Here is a 19,909-nt window from a genome sequence, read left to right as displayed (position 1 = left end):
ATTCACGACGCAATAAAAATAGACGCGCGACACTAACGGCACTCCCGAATTCAGATGTGCGATATTTTGCACAACGATGAAAAACGGATTTTAAAAATTCAATTTCAACTGTGACATAATATAACAATGCCTTTGCACGGCATTCTCGAAATTAAAATTAACACGAACTATTCACAGCACAATAAAAATAAATGCGCGACACTTTCACGGCACTCCCGAATTCGGATGCGCGAATATTTTGCACTGTTGAGCTAATTGAGGTTGGAATAATAATACTAACTTTCTAAAGAATATCGATATCAAAAATAATAATAAAATTACTTAATTATACAATCAGTCGAGGAAATCAAATCTGAAATTTTGCTTCTATTTGCAATATTTACTAAGAAAAAATAAATAAGAGAAAAATTTTGATTTTAGAAGCTATACTGTGCTATAAAAATTTAAATGCTTTCGTGCTTTACAAAATAAATTTGCATTTGTTGTAGTAATAAAAGTTTTAGCAAAATTATATTTAATAGATTAAATCTCTGTTGTAATTTAATTAAACTTCCGACATATTCATATGCAGAATGAACAATATAGAAGACACATACATAAAAAATCTTTCTAAAAAAGGTAAAAATACGTCAAGTACATAAAACAATAGATTTGTATACAACAAATAGAAGTTTAAAAAAATAAATATTTAAGATGCTACAAATAAGTTAAAAATTGTGTATATTAAATTTAAAATCTACTTATATACACTTGACGTTTTTTACATAAAATAAAAATTTATCACTCACTTATCGATGTATAAAAGCGGAGTTGACTACGTAGACTCGATTGATCTGTAACATACAAATATAATATTTAAATTAGAGCAAAGTTTATTTGAAGTAATATTTCAAAAAATTATTATTGTACACATCAAGTTTTGTGTTCGGTGTAATAACAAACAGATATTTAATAGAATAGTTATACAAGAATCTTTTAAAAAACTATTTTTTTAATACAAACTTTTAATTTTAAAATTTTATACATATATATATATATATATATATATAAACCTTTTTTTTCTAGTTCTTGTTTAAGTTCAAACAAATGAATCAAACAAGATGAGAGAGAGAGAGAGAGAGAGAGAGACGTATACACGATTAAAAAAATTATATCCAAATAATAAATTACCTCAAGGTTGCTCCGCTATCGCCCGATGTCTCCTAGACCTCCTCCTCCTCTCAGACTGAGGTTGTTCTCCTTGTCGAAGATTCGTTGCACTTGCACACTATTCAATCAGAAAATAAAAAAAATGATCGTTAATGACCATCGCGCGAATCATTCACGATAAGAGCAGAGCTATTTTTAATGCTACCATATACACAATACACAATAATATCAAATCATACATAACAGAATTTGAATATTAATTATATACATATGTATTTCATATTAGATCTAATGGAGGTTTATCTTAAAAAATAATAATTTAAAGTAAATAGAAAAAGCTTTAAAAGCTACATCTTGTAAATAGGTATGATATTATTATTACTGATTTTTTCACCAAAGTCTTATTGATCATATGTATATAGTGAAAATATAAGACAAAAATGAGCAAAATATATTTTCATTGAAGATCAGTGAAATACTTGATTTTCGGTAAAATCTCGTGTCACTTTAATCATGATATTTTCACTGATTTAGATTAAGAGAGTGAGAAACCACCACCTGCTTTCGATGTGTCACGGCACCGACAAAAAGCGCCGTGACTCAACGCTGCAAAGAGAAATCAGGTGACAGATCGATCTATCGACAGGTGATGAAGCCGCGTCTTCTTAATCTCGTCGTCACTTGCGCGCCTCGCTGATTCTCTCAGTTTGTTTACTATTTTTATTAGTATCGGAACTGCTATACGCGTTAAAAGTCTCCGTCGCAAAATTCATTGATGCGAAAAAAACTAAGCGCTAATTTATCTCGTTGCGGGTAAATGAGAATAACATTCGTGACCGCGTCGATTTTTTTTGACGCTGCCGCGCCTAATTGGATCACCCACGTTTCGCGAAATGGCAACCATTGTCCTAAAAAGTCACCCGCATCGTAGGAGGTCTTCCCGGGGGGATAGATTTATTAATTTCATGGAATTGTTTTTCACGGATCCCTCTCGGACTGCATGTAAGAATCGCATGGTCTGATCGAGCGGAACCCCCACAGGCCGTGCCGAATTTCGGCTTCCCGTTGTCTAAGCTAAACGATCTTTTACTAAGACTTATTTCAGAGGGCTTAATTCTCTAGGTATCTAAGGGAAAGATTCCCCCTTCACAAAAAATTCTCGAAAAAATCTCTTTCCTGTTGATTAATTATTACATTTCATGATTGTCACATAATGATTCTGACACAAAAAAGATATGAAAAGAAATTCTTATTTATTTTCGACTACTGCTGTAAAAAGTTGTATATTTCATGTTAGTCTATCATTAATATATTTCATATATTTTATCAAGCAAATATATAATAAAAAATTTATAACAAAAAGAAATCTAGAAAAAGAGAAATAAATAGAATAAGTACAAATTAATAAAAATATAATAAAATAAATAATAACTTTAATTAATCATTTAATATTATTCTAAAAAAACGAGAAAATACACAAAAATCTAAAATATTTATTTTTGATTCATTTTAATTTAACCGATTACAATGTTACTGCCATTAAAATTGCAACACTTTTAAGTGTTATAATTTATCCAATATTTTTATTATTCTGTAATTGCTTGTAACTCGTCATATCAACAATTTCCAGGTACAAGTCTTCTTTCTCTGTGCGAGACCAGTGCATTGCGTGTAAAAAAAGACAAGGAAGGAACCAAAGCAAGAACACCAAATCGGTGCACCGCGAGCTATAAGGTCAGGAGGTCTGCCTGTTCGAATTGAATGGCAGCATTTAAAGCAGCTTATATAAAGTCAGCGCAAACATAATCGGGACTGTCGATCTTCAGCGGGTCCCGCGCTCTCGCCGTAATCCTCCGTGCGCGAGATGAACGCGTTCGCGCGGCTCCATTCAGCGGTGTCTTCGAGGATCCTGAGAAGATCTCTACACGTCGGTACCGATCATTGTGCGCGTCCCGCACGATACGGGACCATAATAAGCCCACGTCGCTTCCATATCGATGTTGTCCGGTGCTGATACGAGAATAAAGACCGTCCGCGGATCGAACCTCTCTCGTCGCCCTGATTTTCACTCTCTTTTCCCTCTTCCCGCTTCTTTCGTCGAGACAGATCCTCCTACGTCCCGGTCCTCTTATTGCGATATCGTGGATCGCGGGACCAAAGCGCGACGCGGAGTATGGTACACTCTCTGTACCGTCTCTGTATAGTCTATCTATATCAATACCCTCGTATTTCCTCGTCATCCCGTTGCCGGCGTGAATCTTGCGTCAGATAAGATCGTGATCGATCGATATTTCGCTTTCGTGTCTCCGCTCGAACGCGTCTCCCTTTGTACATCGAGAAAATTGGGCGTTTCACGACCTACCTTGCGCAACTATTCGACTCGAAATCATAGAATATTTAGAAGACAGTCCTAAAATTACGCCTGGCGTAATATTCCGAAATGATATAAAATTATAAAAAAAGGAAGGAAAAATAAGAAGAACGCAGAGGAAAGTGTTGCGCTGCGAAAAGTGAGCGTTCGCATGAAAATTAAGGTCGTCTCTCTACGATTGTAACCACTGTCGTAACGCGCAGCCAAGGGCTAAGATCTAGGTGTAAGAGAGAAGAAGAGAAAGAGAGAGAAATGTGCGTAAGAAGCCCCGCCATCGCACAGGATGTCGGAATAATACACATTATAGTCCGGCAGTTATTATGTACAAGTCCGCCGACGTTCTGCCTGTGCAACGCGAGCCGGAAGGACGACTCCCGCGTGTCTGCTTTTCCTGCATGAATGAAATGTAATTTAAACTTACTCAAGTACCCGTATTTTCATTCATCCCACATTAAGGTACGGACGTTAAGGTACCTCGCGAATGTCTCCTGCATGCGACGCATAGACACGTCATCCGCGCTGAACGTCATCGAGCACCGCGAGACCGCGATTTTTCAAATCCTTACTCCCTACAGAGAGATTTTTATTTGGAGGACACCCGGTGTATATTCGCGATATAGCGCGATATATTGCAGAAAATTCGAATCGCTCCTCGAATCTTGGAAAGCGATTCTCGACAGCCTTTAATTTGACGCGACGCGGCGTCAAGGTAATGTCGGAGGAGATAGGGGGAGAGTAAAGGGGGGCAGGAAGGGGCTAAAAATCGGTGAGGAATCATGGCTGGATGCACTCCCTCCCTGTGTTCACGCACTTTTACCGTCGGCGAGTATCGGCGTTGCCCCTACGTTTTTCGAAGAGGGGGAGAACGCGGACGGACCTGTTGAGCGTCGTCGTGTCGAGAGGGATTGCGTGTATCGCGATGTGATGTACACAGCGACCGGCAACGAAAAATTGCAGCAGCGCACACGACGATTGCCGGCTCGGTTAAAAAAAAAAAAACTCGCCTCGCGACCCGCAATTCGCCGACAAGAAACATCCGGCCGCTTCCGGTCGAGATCCGGCTCTTCTTCGACTCGTTAAATCGTGACATAACGTTCGTCTCGTCCCGAATTTAAAATTATTCATTTTAATAGATCTCGAAAATTGTGTCTGTGTATGTCGCTGTGTTGGAACGTATAAAGTATTATATAAAAATTTCGATCAACGACGGGTGGAGATTTTTTATTGTCTTTAGAGGACCGTATCAAAATTAATATAGATATTCTTTTTATTAAAAAAATATAGATATTGATATTATAATATTGATATTCATCTGATAAATTCAAAAGATGAATCATCTTTTAATATTTAAATCGTTCGAGCCAATTTCTTCCGGTTGTGTCAACAGGTAGAAATCAAAACAAAACAATGTACTTTCTTGAAACGTACCGCTTGCGACGCTCCACTTTCTCTCGCGCTTCTTTTTTTTTTTTTTTTTAATGTCCCTCATCAGGATCATTTATAATGGTCAACGACCGCGTACGACGGCGAACGGCACAAATTACATTTTACATAATGCTATCCCTACTCGATGCACGATGCGCTCGTCCTCGCGGAAATACACGTATAAAAAGAGAGAAAGAGCCAATGAACGAACGATTGACAGTTTATTGTTCGATGCGATTTCCGAAGATGGCGAAGTTTACAATCGTAGTCGCGATCGTAGTTTTGGCGAGCGTCGGTTCGCAATCCCAAAGGATAATTAGGGAAACAGCCACGGAAGTCCCAGGTGAAAGATAATTCATTGAGGCATTATATTAGAGTTAGAGTACGATAAGATTTTTAATTCCCGATAAAAAAATGTCAGCTTCTTTAAAGAAACTTTTGATTTTGTTTGATCGCAAGACGCGAATATCGCGGCCATCCGGGACATCCTGCAGAAGATCTCGAGCGGAGAGTCGAACGCGAAGGACGACGAGAAGCTCGTCGAGATCATTAAAGACGTGATCGTGAGGACCGCGGAGGAGGTAAAGATGCCCGCAGGATCAATCGACGTGGCCGCGAAAAAAGCGCAGATATTGGTGTCTGAATTGACCTCGGCGTACACGAACGCAATTTACAAATCCAATTCGTTCGTGGACGCTCGAGAGAATTTCGCCCGCTTTCAGACCACCGTCCAGACAATCGTGGATTTTATCAAGAACGGCAAATTTCTGATAGACCTTCAATAAACGTGAAGTCGAATATTCAGACGAATCTTTCTCCGGAATTCTGCTGACGACGTTACAGATGTATCGTATAGAATCGATAAATATAGTTGTGATTATAAATCATTGCAAATCATGCGCACATCATTTATTTATTTCCTTTTGTAATTATGTTAACGTTATTATAGGTAATAGGTAAAATATCGATATAAAGATGAGATATTATTTATCTTGCGTACGCAAAATGTGTGGAAGACTTCACTATCTTTACATCTCGTGTGCGGCCTCCCGCGTTGCGCACGCGAAAACTTGTGGTTCATACTTATATTTTTCTCTCCGGGCAACAAAAAAAAAGGAGAGCGGAGCGCGGCGGTAAAACGTCAGAATTATTCCCGCTGACGTACGACTCAGATGCGAACGAATCCATTGTAAAAGCGGCGGTGGGCTCATAATCTGGCGATGTAGGATCTCTCCGACCCGTGGGGCTGACCGGAACTGCGCCTATGCTCTTTCGCCGGAAGCGCCGCGCTGCCACATGTAGTAATATAAATTATAATGCCTCTACGGTTTTTCCTTTTATGGATTTGCATTTAAAACACCGGAATGGCATTGTCGTCGAAATCGCCGAACGCAATTTTCATGGAAATAAGAAAGCTATCTGCGGCTCTCTCCCCCGCCGATATTGTACGATATATGTATATGCTTTCGCAACTATACCTTACAACTCTTCCTGTATCTCCCTTCCTCTTTTTTTCGATCGCGGAATTCGCGGAGAAGAGAAAATTTCGCGCGTCTCTTCTCTCTTCTTCGAGAATTCAATTCGCATCTAATAGTGCCAAGGCTGATCAAAGATCGTGGCTTTCACTGTCTTGGCAGAATAAACGAAACTTGTTTGCGCGTCTCTCTGTCGCGGTAATTTTTCGCTTCGTCCGACGCTTTCGGGAGAAAGGAGACTTTCCACATCTAAAGGATAATGTACGTAATAATTATTCGCAAAATATACGAGTCGCCATTGTCGACGACGAAAAATAAAATCGCGATGCCGTCCCGGACGGCAGCCATCCATGAAAGTGGAAACCCGGCTCGTACGAAAGATTGATGGATGGCCTCTTTCGATTTCGCATGTAGGACGCGTAGGAAAATGTGCGCGAAATGCGAATCGCTCCGATATATCGTTTCATATTTGCACTCTTCTTCTTTTTATTCGGCATAACATTTAGACCGTTCCTTTCTCTTCCGTTTTCTTTTAACGCTATACCTTTTCTATCTGTGTAATATACCTACACCAATAAATTCTTTGCTCATCGTCCGGCATTGTAACTCTGCTGTAGCTTTACGCTACATCTATCTACATCTATTCTATAGAGCCCGAAGCCCGGCCTATCGTCGAGCTAAGTCCTTCGTTGCTTCGTGCATCGTCTGAAAATACGACGGAGTATCGGCCTCCCGGATTTTATCCCGGCAAAGTGATTCGACCACGAACTCGCAGAGAGCGCGGATAATATAACGCGCGGGGATGATATTTTGTTTTGTTGCGCGCGCGAAGGAGGATAATAAACATCGGGTACACAGTGCACAGAGACTCGGCCTGTGTGCGCTACTGACTAGATGGGCTACGACGAAACAATGCGGCATTGTGTACCGACAGCCTCAACAGCCGAAGCACTGCGGCAAAGCGAAGCCGAGTACCGTGTTAAGTCATGAAAACGACGCGCATACTTGTAGCCTCCTGAATTTCCGGATCAACCCTCGGTCGTTTATATACGAAGCCCTAATCTGACCTCGTTACGGTTCGTAAGTATCCGAAAAAAACCCTTCGTACAATCCCACATAATAATTATATAGGTGGAGAGGCAGAGAGACAGTGGTGCTTTTCATTATTTAATTTTGAGGATATTTAAATATTTATTTCTTCCGCGTTTTTTTCTTACACTAACTTTGTTGAATTTTTCCTTTATTGAATAAATTGTAAAATTCTCGCGCAAACGTGACACGCTGATAAATACGGGGGGCGAGGAATGTAGTTCGAGAGAACGAGGGAAAGGAAAACAAGTGTACCTGAAACTGCGCGATACCGAAAGAGTTTGCTCTCGCGGGAGCAGCATTCCGCGGGGCACAACTTAAGCCCGAGGCTCACGAACGGGCGACCGACGGGTCACGACGCCATGTGTGCGGCCTCACCCGACCACACCTACCACCTATTTATTTATGTCTACCTCACAGTACCTTTTACTCGAGCTTTCATTGCTGCACGCGCTGCGCGTCGTGAACAATCGACGGACAGGGCCCCGCGGCTCCGTGTGCTCGAAAAGTCCCCGACATCGCCGAACAAATCGCGCGAGAGGGATCGATCGGAAAATCCACCACCTGCGTGCCCCGCAGTCGCGTCGTACGGTAACTTCGTATCTATACGATTGCGGCACGTGGAATCGCCGCGCGGATGATTCCTGGATGCGGTCGTATACGGTTCAAGTGTATGCAAATGCGCGCGCTTTAGGGCTTAGAGGGATCAAGGCACGAATTCCGAGAGTTAATAATAGGAGTATTCAATAACAGGAATTGTGTGTATAACAGGAATGATGCCGACGCATCGACAGATGCGAAAAGAAATGTCGATTCAACTTATTGACCTAATAAACACATACAATTTTAGACGAGAGATAACTGACAAAAATAATGCTATTTCCAAGCTGCATCTTCAAGTTTTCTATATTCTAAAGTTTTATATATGAACATGTAATATGTCATCGTACGAAAAATAACAATATAAAAATATAGTGACATATTATTTCAACATTATTCCAAAATGTCTGAATTTTCTTTCTCTGACAATGAGTGTTCAAAGTATTCTTCTTTACTGTAACGAAGAGAGCAATATACTTTTTCACATAAACCTTCATACATAAGCCTTCATTTTGCATATTTAAAACAATTTTTAATAAGAAGCATTTATTTCGAGATTTATCGAGTATGGAAATAAATACTTAACCAATCAATCCACAATTATTATTTTTATATTAGCACACATATCAATACATCTTAAATATGGAAAAATTCTCACGATGAAAGGACCTAAGATTAAAGTGGTCCACTAATCTAACGCGATTTCAGATCATCAACAAATGATCTCGCAGATTATTCTCCACACGCAGCTTCCACTTTGTATCTCCCGTGCAATCGCTTTGTATCTCGCGAAATGTTTATCGGCCGACATCGTCCTCACGATTTTGCAGAGTACAAGTACGAGATGCGCAACGCATTATTCATTTTCATCCGCAACTCGTAAAAAATGTTTCTGTTGCGCGAGAGAAAATTTAATTTTACACTTTCGAGTTCACGTCACAATCAAAAATTAATTAAAGTAATCATGTGTTGGATATTAAATTGACATGATTGCGAAATAAATCCACTGACATATTTATCGTGGATAAGAGGCGGGGTTGCTATTACAATTTACAACGGTGATAAGGCATACGTTGATGAGAAGACGATTATTAAGCGTTAGACACAGGAGAGAGAGTTTGCGCGCGAGAATAAGAAAAATTGCGCACTTAAGCGCATAGAAGCGTAGTCTTGACAAAAAACATAAGATCGCGATGTGCAAGTTACCGTTTCCGACTGTCGGTTTCCGGCCCGCTCGTTGCAGCGAGATACGCGACTGCGCGCGAACAAATATGAAAATTTCCCGAGTCGTCGCGCTTCGATATATTTTAACGCGCGCTTAAACATAAATCTGCTGCTCGATGAGCGGCGAACATATTTAGAAAGCACAGAACCGATGCGGACACGCCGTATGCGTCGACTTCCGACGGAGGTGTCAAAAATAATCGGATTTATCGCGTTCATTTTAATTCGATACGATCGTTTCTCATCGGCTATACATTTCGCATTGTGTTCCGCATATAAATTTTCCAAGATTTTCCCATACAAGTTCTAATTAAAATTGCTGAATTTGTCCCAAATAGATACATGCCGTATACCATCATTTGGAGAAAGCAAATGGAATTTGCTATAGGCTTTTTTAGAATCGCATTTCTCTAAAACATATTTCTGATAGAAATCTACAAACTATTTTTTGATTTTTTGAAAGTATAACTAGATCCTATAATTACTTCCTAGAATTTTTCTATGCGAAATGATACACATTGTCACATTGGGATATGTATGCACGATGATTCCTCTTTATAATTATATAATTCACAAAATATACACGTGACAAAAATATAGATATACTTTGCATCTCTTTATGTCGTAATTGTTCTTTCTGATATTTCTTTTTTTTTCATATGTGCTTTAATGATATAAAATAATCGTAATTTTTATTAATTTTTTGACTACGCCAATGTTTTAGAATTAATCCGGTATTCGGCAAGAAACACAGTCGCCGCGGAATTAGTGCCTTAATTATCGTTTACCCTAACGTTCTTTTCTCTCGCATGTTCACCGTTACTTAAAACGGTACCCACTATACAAATACAGCACACCCGATGATTCGCCGCCGCTGCGCATTAAAGTCCGCGACCGCTAATAAACGCGCATTCCGGCGCTTTGTATCTGAAATAGCAACGTTGCAACACCATAATCCCAACCAGACCAGAAAATTAAGAGCGTGTGCCCACCTCCTTCGGTACTTCGTTAAAAAATGACTCGTAAAAGGCGACACGCAGTAAAGACGGCGCATTTCATCGCGGCTCGCTATATTTGTCCATATACTGTATAAAATCGAGATAAAAAAAAACGTGTTATTTAACATTACTTCGAAAAAGGAATCTTTTCCTCGTCATCTTACGCGAAATTGCGGAGAGTCGACGGGAGACTCGTAAAAACGTGATGCAATCGATGGAAATGGTTTCCTCCGCATCTCGTTTCTTCTTCTCGTTAAGAGAAACCGAGGGAGAAATCTCGCAAAGTGGATTTAAGTGCGCAATGGATTGACCCGTTATACTTAAATCACGATTTTCGTATTCTTATCTTTCGCGTGTCTTTCCGGTCCAGCTCGTTGCGTAGCAAGTACTCGAAGCAGAACCACCTGTCCGCGTTGACAGAAATCAACATGTTGCCTGCGTTATTTTTTTTCTTTCTCTCTCTCTCTCTCTCGCTAATCCTCCCTCCACCCCTCTCATACGATTAATTCGCGCACGGCAGCATCTTTATATCGGCGGCTCCGATCGCGTCGGCGCGCGTTCGCGCACGCGGTGCGCTTTTTAAATAACTATAATGAGGGCAATTATCTTGTGCGCCGGCAAGCAGAGTGTGACGAGTCGTTGTTACATATTGCGGCACGGAAGATGATCGCCCCCTCGAGAGGTGAGGATGGATAAGAGCGTAGTCGGCAAGAAGGGGGAAAACGAAAGAGGGGGATGGGCGGGGGAGGAAGAGAAGGAAGTGAAGGCGATGGAGAGCGAGAGAGAGGAGGCAGCGCGTGGCAGGCGCGGACCCTTTCTACCGTCGCCCTCGCCGCCGTCCGAGACTTTAACTACTTTCTTATTCGCTCGTTTCAGCCCAGCCTCGCGAGGGCCTCCCCGGGTATAATGCCTCGCAGCAGCTCCTTACGCATGCTGAACGTCCCTTCTTCCGCCGCCGTTCGCCGCCGCCTTCTTCGGGGCCCTCCCTCTACTCCTCGGAAGACCGTAGCCCCCGAGAGGAACTGCGGGTCAGAGACTGCGAGGCATATTCGACGCAGACTCGTGGCTCGTGCCTAGATCCATTGGCGTCCGGGAGTTACGCGTAGCGTGACGGCGACGAGGCGCGCGAGGTCTCTCTCGAGGAGAAGAAAGACGAGGCCCGAAAGTAATCGCGAGAGCAAAACCGACGTACCGATTAAGACGTACAATATTTACCCGAATTTTACAAATTTTAATCAAAGCTTTATCATGAATTGTCCGCAGGGAGGAGGCAAGAGTGCCCTCCTGGAATCGGTAAAAAAAAATTGAGCATTTGCTCTCCTTTTGAATAACCACTGAAATTTATTTGCAGATTTAATATTAAAAGAAAATAAAAATTTGAAAAATTAAGGGTGAACAAAAAATGCACCCCCTGAAAAAATCCCGCGGACGCCCATAACATTTTCAGATACTAAAGTGATACACAGATTTGATGATTAATAATAGGTAAATTGTATTAGTCTTTGAGGATATTAAGAAAAGGATTCGGGGGTGGAAAATTGGATGATCGACTCGCAGCGTTACATACATTTCCTATAATGAGTACGAGGAATTCGTTTCAGAGCTACCGCGGCAGTAAATTGTGAAATTGTAGAAAAAAAGATGTGATTTATCGGCGATCACTCGGCGCGGCACATGCAGCCTCGAGTGGCTCGTGCCTAGATGCATTGGCGCCTGCATCCGGTGAAGGCGGCGTCGAGAAATCCGAATGAACGTCGCATTCGTTGCGACACGTACACATGTACGTCGCACGATAACGACACGTTCGTGATTGCATGCCTAACAATGGGAAGAGCACAATTTTTTTTTCTATGGTTGCAACATCTCGTCCACGAGATCATTACACATTTATGATCAATCATATATATAACTCTGTGAAACTCTCTCTTTTTTTTTATTAAAAAAAATTCAGATCTCTAGGATATTAATATCGTAATTATTTCTGTAAATTAAATATGATTGATGAGAATAGAATTTTGAATCAAATTGAGAAGGAAGAAAATATTTTAATTGCAAAATATAGTATTCTAGAAAGAAAAAAAAGGAGAGGAAGAGAGAAAATGGGATTTAATAAAAAGATTTCAACATATCACACTCGCTCATTTCTCGACGGCGCGCGAACGCGTGCCGTAAAAAGCCGTTCTCGCGCGCGAACTTTATTTGGCCGACGCCGATGCGTTGATATAACGAGAAACGTGGCGGCTGTTGCGCCGGAGCGAAGTAGCCTCGCTTATGGTCCGGTGGTGCCCGAGGAGCATAACAGCTCGCGGAGCATAACGCCACGAGCCATCATATCCTCTTTCCAGAGAGGTTCTCCGGAGGTGTTCCTCCTCCACCTTGTTTTTTTTTCTTTGCTCTTCGTTCCGCCGACGCACGCACACGTCGCGAGTCCCCGCCGATACGCATACGTGCGTACGAGTACCTGACGCCGGTCGGTGTAGCTCATACGGGGTGAATAAATCCGCGCTACCTCGAACACGAACGAAGATATAACCCGTGTAATTTTATTTTATTTTTTCACATTTATTTTATTTTATTTTATTTTATTTTTATATTTATTTTATTTTATTTTCCCTGAAACTTCTGCCGCTTATCACGACGATGATACCGTATATCTGAGCGCCGCGTCCAAAGTCCCGCGAGTCGTGCTTGGCAGCAAATTGCGAAATGCTGAAATCGCGTGATGATCGCTTGCTAGTACACCCAGTATACTGTAGTATCCGCGATACGATTGTGTGCGGGTGTGGCATACACATATGCGTAAATACATATACAACATAGCACGCGCACACGCCGTGCCACAATAACGGCGGCTTCCGCGAACTAGATCGGCCGAACAGATATTAGGAACGCGTCTCTGCCCCGCCGCTCGCTCTGGCCATTGCGGCAAGTGCTGGTCATTGTCCACCGACGGGTACAGGAAGTCGACGACGACCGAGCCAGCCCCGGTACCGATGTGGGTGAGGAGAAGAGGAGCGCGCGAGATTTTTCGGTAGGATAATCGCGGAGAGAAACTCTACCATACGGCCCGAGACCGCGCGTGGCGCAGATTATCGCGCTCGCGATGATGATAACGCGGCGAACCTGAAGAGAACGGTACTCGGTGCATAATGTGTGAGGGAGGAATCGAATTGATTAATTCATAGAATAGAGTCAAATTCAAGATGTACAAGGTGTTTCTAAAACTATGTTAGAGATTTTAAAGGCGTATTCTAAGCGTTAAAATTTAAAAAAGGTCCTATAAATATAAGTCCAACAATGCTTTCCCTTCAAATTATAGCCCCCCTAAAGTTTGGGGAAACATCGAAAAATGTATTGTAGCCCTCACAGATCGAAAATTTCAACGATTTGTGCGAAAGCCTCCAACTTTTGTTCCCTCAACTTTAGAGGCTGTAACTTGGAAAAAAGAAATTTTTAGACTAAACTTTCTTATTTTGACCCCGAATACGTTTCTAAAATCTCTGACATCGTTTTAGAAATACCCTGTATAGAAGAACCGCTGTCTTAAAAAATAAATCATAGAAAAGAGAAACAAGTATATATATTTAATGCTTTTCTAATTTCCTTTTTCGGAATATCGTGAAAACACTTTATTCAAATTTATACCGTAATTATATGTAAAGCAATATCGAGGATACTGTTTTATATAATTGTGGTATAAATTTGAATAAAATGTGTTTTCACGATACTCCGAAAAGGAACATTAGAAGAGCATTCAATATATACTTGTTTCTTTTTTCTAAGATTTATTTATCGGCGAATTTTTTACAGAATAGATGATAAATTGCTAATTAAGATAAATCAAAGTTTGACTCTAAGATATGAAAGAGATGATGCATATAATTGAATATCTTAGAGTCAAACTTTGATTTATCTTAATTAGCATTCAATTATATGCATCATCTCTTTCATAACTTAGAGTCAAACTTTGATTTATCTTAATTAGCAATCCGCCAGCTAGGCTGGACAAAAACTTTGTCTATCAGAAGTTATATAAATAATTGTACAAATAATAATGGTACTTTTAGAAAAGGTAAATTCAACCATTTTGAGAAATTCTCTAGGTTCTTATAGGAACGATCGAGAGAGATCTGTATAATAGACAGTGCAAAATTACATCTCATGGCACATATTGTTCACATGCCAGTTCCTCTAGAATTAAAAACGATGATGCTATAACAAACAGGAAACCGCGATCACGGCGCAATTTTAGCGCGGGATTAATTAACGATACACTGAAGTCGATCGTATCGTGGATGTTGACGGTAACTCGATGATGTTGTGAAATGGAAGTTATTTTTATGCTAACGCGCAGGCTGCTTTCATTTATAATCTAACGAAGGAATTGCTTCTTTAGAATTCGAACGAAATAATATTCACGATCGTAATTACGATGCGAAGACATTCTGCATTCAAAGAGAGAATTTAGATCGAGAGAAAAGATTATTTCACACCTTGACAATAACAATAGTGGATGGCAAAAGTGCGCTCTCCCGCGATGTAGGAGAATAATAAAAATACGCATGGAGTCATCTCTTGAGCTAACGCAAGATTGTCGATTGTACCGCGGCTTGTCTCTCTAGCCAAGTCGTTAATAAATTTTCTAGCTTCTTTCTTTCGAATCTTAATGGAGGATACGCAGAGATTTGTTGCGACATATACGCGTAAGAGTCATTATTTAGTCGTTATTTTCGCGACACGAGCTCGAAATATGCGATATCATTTTTATACGCGGTTTTCTACCGTGCCGTTGCGACAAATAATCATCGTCCATCGCCGGCAGGAAGTCGATGAGGAGCCCGACCACGAAGAGATTTTCGGTACGATAATCGTAGGGAAACTCCGGACGTCCATTGTGACAATGGCCTCCCGAGGCAGTGTGATAATTACGTGCCACGGAGTGTAATAATGTGGTAAACAGAGAAGCGCCGAGAGACTACTCTGTCTTTATTCCGGTATTAACAAAATCAGATACGATCTCGCTGACCAGCGCAATAAGAACGGCGTAACGCTGACGATGACGTCGATCGAAAATGCGATATACAATTATTGCGAGTGACGATTCTGTCTCTCTATCCGAGCTCGTCTTCGTCTTGTATTTTTTTTTTTTTTTAATTTTTTGCACAAGAGAAGAAGAGATATCGATATCGTTACTTCCTGCCGTCCGTGACGCGCTCTTCAGAAGAAATCCCGCTCATCTACATTCGGAAACAATCCGTTTCCTGCCTTTTTCCCGCCGGTTTTTCTCGGACGTGGCTAACGAAGGACGAGGGAGTGCAAAACAGGGAGGACAAGAGCAAGTGAATGAGCGAGCGGATCTCGACGTGGAAATTGGAAGAAGGATCGTCAGGGCGGCACCTGACCGGAAAGCGTCACAGTCGGCGCATTCAGCCTCGTTCTCTCCTTTCCCTTCATAGCTATCTGTTTAGGCCTCTCTCTTTCTTTCTCTTTCTCTCTCTCTCTCTCTTTTTTCTCCTCGTCCCCCTCCGCCACGGAAGGGTTGTATACGTTGTTTCCGTCGTGCCTGTACTCGCCAGTACGAGCACTTTTCACCAAGAATGTTAAAAATCAAGATCAGGCACTCGCGCCGATATTGCAATATTCTGGCGATATTGCAATGTTGATGCTAATTATAAGAATCTGTGATACAACAAATAATGTTCGTTATCGAGGCAAAGATTACGCGATTTAGGCGGATTGCATTTATTAAGGAAAAAATGGCGAAAAAGGATGCATATTATTCGCGAAATTATACGCATCAATATACGATAGCGCAACGTCTATAATGTCTAATACGAACGATGAACGTTAAAGGTATAGGCTCTGGCAAGAGCCAGAATGAAAGGACGAAGGGAGAGAAAAAATGAGAAAGAGAGAGAGAAAGAGAGACCGAATAGGTAGGTAAGGACACATAATAGCAGGATGTTACAACGCCCGTGTCCGGTACATAAGTATCTGGTTTCATAAATGAAAGTGTCTTCATTCATAGATACATATTTCCATACAATCGCGGCTCTATTGGTTCGTATCTTATGATATCGCCGTTATGTGCCGGTAGCCCGGACGTATATCACATATGTAACACATAGCACCATTATATACAAATTCCTAGTAATGCAGCGCTACTGCTGCATTAATGATAAAGTTGTTTAGATATCGCGATATTGGGGCGAAAAGGGAAGAGCGTGTCATGCGCAAAAAAAAACGCGATTCGTGCGCGACGAAGAAGAGAAATATATGGTGTGTTACACGACTTACACAATAGAGAGAAAGAGAGAGAGGCATGTAATGAATAAATATATGAATGTGCATGTGTGTATGTGCTATTCCCATTATAGAAATACATTATATTACAACGCTGACGTATGTCTAAAAAAAAGGCAAAAGGAGATATATATATATATGAAGTACTATGGGGGAATAGAATCGGCGACCTATATTTATATTTATATACGGTAAAAATACGCGGACCCAGTTCCCCCCGTTTCGTATATAAATTGAACACGCGGCGAGGACGCACCCTTTACGTAGGAAGCCATCCTTTTCCTAGCATCCACAGTCCACACAGGAAATCTCAGACGCACCCACCGAAACAAGCCCGCCCTCGTCGGCCGGAGCCGATTTAATGTTTCGTTTCCTCTACGACGATAAGGGGCTACAATTTTATAGAAGCATCGTTTCATAGCAGCCCCGTACGCGCACGCAGCGTATTTTAAAAAACACAAGCGGTTGTACTTGCGAGTCAAAAACGCTATAATTAGACCTCGATTAAGGGCTACTATATCCCTCTGAACGGAAGAAAGTGTTGTGGAGGAACAAGTAGAGTAAGAAATATATTCAATGTAAAAATCATAAAAGGCTTATAAATATAACATCAACAGGTTATTTTATATATATTTCATATTCTAAAGTATATACTTCAATGTATAAAAAACATATATGTATTTTTTTATTTCAGAAAATATTTCAATGTAGAATGTTTTATATTTTTATTGTAGAAAATAAATTTTAAGAATTTTATAAAATTTTAATAAAGAATATAAATCACAAGAAAAAATTAACTATCGTAACTAAATTTTAGCTGTCCCAATTACAACCTGAAATTTAGTTATCATACCTAAATTTTAGCTGTGGTCACTAATATTTTTAGCTATAGTTTAATGGAGAGTTCTATAGCCTAAAAATATTAGTTATCATAACTAAAATTTAAGTATGATTACTTAAATTTTATCTATAATATAGGAACTGCTAAAATTTAGCTATAATAACTAATTTTTTTTCAATATATATTACAATATGGTATTGGAAGAATTTTGTAAAAGTTTCTTTGATCAATATTTACCACACAATAAAAATATTAATACTACAATAAGATATAAAAAATATATCTATTAATTTTACTATGTACATATTAATATTTTTATTGGTAAATATTAATCAGAGAAACTCTTATAAAATTCTCACAATATGATTTTCCGGCTAAATTCTAAGAGAAAATTGTTTCTGTGTATAGATATAGATATCGCACAATTATATCAAGATTTAAATAATTTTCAAAGAAATTTTATAGCAAAAAAATCGGTCTTCTCTCAAATAGAAATATCTATTTTCAAATGAGAAAGTTTTCGCTCACTTTAAGAAATATTTTATCTCGCGACTAGGTCTGTGGTTTATCGCGGAAAACCTGCGGCGAGTTGGCCGCAGGGACGAGGGTGGATAATGCGCGGGCACGAGATAGTAAATTTTATAAAATAATATCGTCCCACGCGACGCTGCATATTCATTTTTCCGGAGGGACCTCTCTCCCAGGAACGGGGGAGGAAGAAGAGGTGGAGGAGGGTTGCTCGCCACTGTCCGGTTCGAGCCGCGTACATATGTATGAGCTTCTGGTGGACGCGCCGGTTACGCCTCGACGAATCCGGGGCTTTCTGCCCTTTATTTTCACCGGCAACGCGCCCTTTCCTCTCGCGAATAAACATCGGGGCCGATCCCGAAAGGAAGAAGAAAAAAAAATAGAGATAGGCAAACCGGATGATTAGCGCTCCCCGTCTTCCTTCCGAGTGCAAGCTGCATAACGATACGCGGCTTCTGATTACACGAAGAAGAAACCGAATGAATATTACCGTCTCGGTACGAAGAAATCGCGCCTCCTTTACAAATGTCACTTTAAAATCGCACGTGATTCGAAAGAAACCGCGCTGCTTAAGAAAACATAATTATATTCTCGAGGAAACTACAAGAAACTATATTTACTTTCACCCGCAATACCCGATCATATCATTTTCCCGTGCAAAGAAATGCGAAAATTTTCTAAAATTTAAAAAAATTTAAAAACGAATTATAGACACTGATTCGTCTTTTCCAAATTCCTTGGATATACACCTGGTGATTCTCGCGTGATTATCGCGACACCCGAAGCGAAATTATTGTACGCTAACGTGACGTTCTCGTCGTTAACAACGTCGGCGAAACTGGCTCTTCCTCGACATACGTCCAAGAAAAGCAACCCGCTCGCTCGCTTGCATTAAAGAGCAATTAGCCGCGGCTCGCGAGCACGCTGATGCCCGGAAGCGATAGAAGCGGGCCGCGCGTGCCACCCTTACCTCTTCTTCTTCCTCGCGCGCGTGTATATATATATATATATGGCTTTGTACATATTCTTACACTTACCACTTGGTAACACGTCTCGCGAACTCGCCTGACTCGAAGCATTCTAAGCCGGTATAAGGACTTCCCTCTTTCTTGGTTCCACCGCCGTCGTTTTTTCCCCATCTTCGTCGGCGAGGAGTGTTCTCCATCTCTCTCGCTCTTTCTTGTTCGCAGAAAATATTCCTACACACAAACAAAATCGTTAGAGAATTTTCTACAGAGAGAAAAAATATGTTTCCGGGAAAAAGAACGTAAAATTATTTTTTAACCAACGTGTTGCGTGGTTATGGCACGACCGATGTACCTATAAATATATTTAGAATTCAAGTTCAATTCACTTGACTATATATATGTACATCGACAAATTTTAATATCGTGAAACTGTAAAAGTTGAAGGATCGAGTCGAAGATTTTAATATATCAAAGAAATATGATAATAAAGCGGAGAATTTACCTTACATGTCCTTATCCACCGCCGCATATATCTGCTTTATGCACACCCCTCCCGTGCATCTTCTCGCCACTCTTCTTCCTTCGCTCTTCTAACGCCGCTCGCTCAATTACCATTGCAGATAATCATTATCACGGAAACTGTATCGCCGTGCCTCATTGCCCCAATCCTTAATTAGCCGTTAGCCGGACGATAATTAGTACGAACCGGTGTCGGACAGCCGATACGTTGGCGAGAACGAAGTGTTGGTTGGCGGGAATGAGCAGTGTGAAGTTGTTTTCGAGCCTGTAGCGCCATCTTTCGCGCGCTGCAAAGTTCATTCAAATTCGTTTGAATTATATAATTGTTTCTCGCATAATTAACTTGTTCTAATAATCCTTATTGCTTTCTACAATACTTTTCACGCGTTGCAATCGTGCGATTATATCAATATCTTGTT

The 19,909-nt window shown here is 40.6% G+C and overlaps 1 protein-coding gene and 1 long non-coding RNA gene across 2 annotated transcripts; one reads left to right on the top strand and one right to left on the bottom strand.

Moving 5' to 3' along the window:
* Positions 1 to 702: 702 nt before the first annotated feature.
* Positions 703 to 19,773, bottom strand: LOC146722037 (uncharacterized). Its single transcript, XR_014925364.1, has 4 exons — positions 19,474 to 19,773; positions 19,041 to 19,202; positions 1,171 to 1,267; positions 703 to 833 (listed from the first exon to the last, which is right to left on the bottom strand). It is a non-coding gene; the product is annotated as an uncharacterized LOC146722037 (long non-coding RNA).
* On the top strand, positions 5,024 to 5,730 carry LOC114933537 (uncharacterized). Its single transcript, XM_029306169.2, has 2 exons — positions 5,024 to 5,288; positions 5,405 to 5,730. Exons 1-2 carry the CDS (start codon positions 5,024 to 5,026, stop codon positions 5,728 to 5,730), a joined length of 591 nt encoding a protein of 196 aa, XP_029162002.1.
* Positions 19,774 to 19,909: the final 136 nt, after the last annotated feature.

This window comes from Nylanderia fulva, unplaced genomic scaffold, assembly GCF_048542155.1.
Source record: "Nylanderia fulva isolate GAGA-0341 unplaced genomic scaffold, ASM4854215v1 Scaffold38, whole genome shotgun sequence".
Classification (NCBI taxonomy): Eukaryota; Metazoa; Arthropoda; class Insecta; order Hymenoptera; family Formicidae; genus Nylanderia; species Nylanderia fulva.
This window is presented reverse-complemented; position numbering and strand designations above follow the sequence as displayed.

Excerpts from the sequence above, each read along its gene's own strand:
- LOC114933537 (XM_029306169.2), top strand. The coding sequence starts at position 5,024 with ATGGTCAACGACCGCGTACGACGGCGAACGGCACAAATTACATTTTAC. Across the intron at positions 5,289-5,404 it reads AACAGCCACGGAAGTCCCAG|ACGCGAATATCGCGGCCATC; the intron begins GTGAAAGATAAT and ends TTTGATCGCAAG.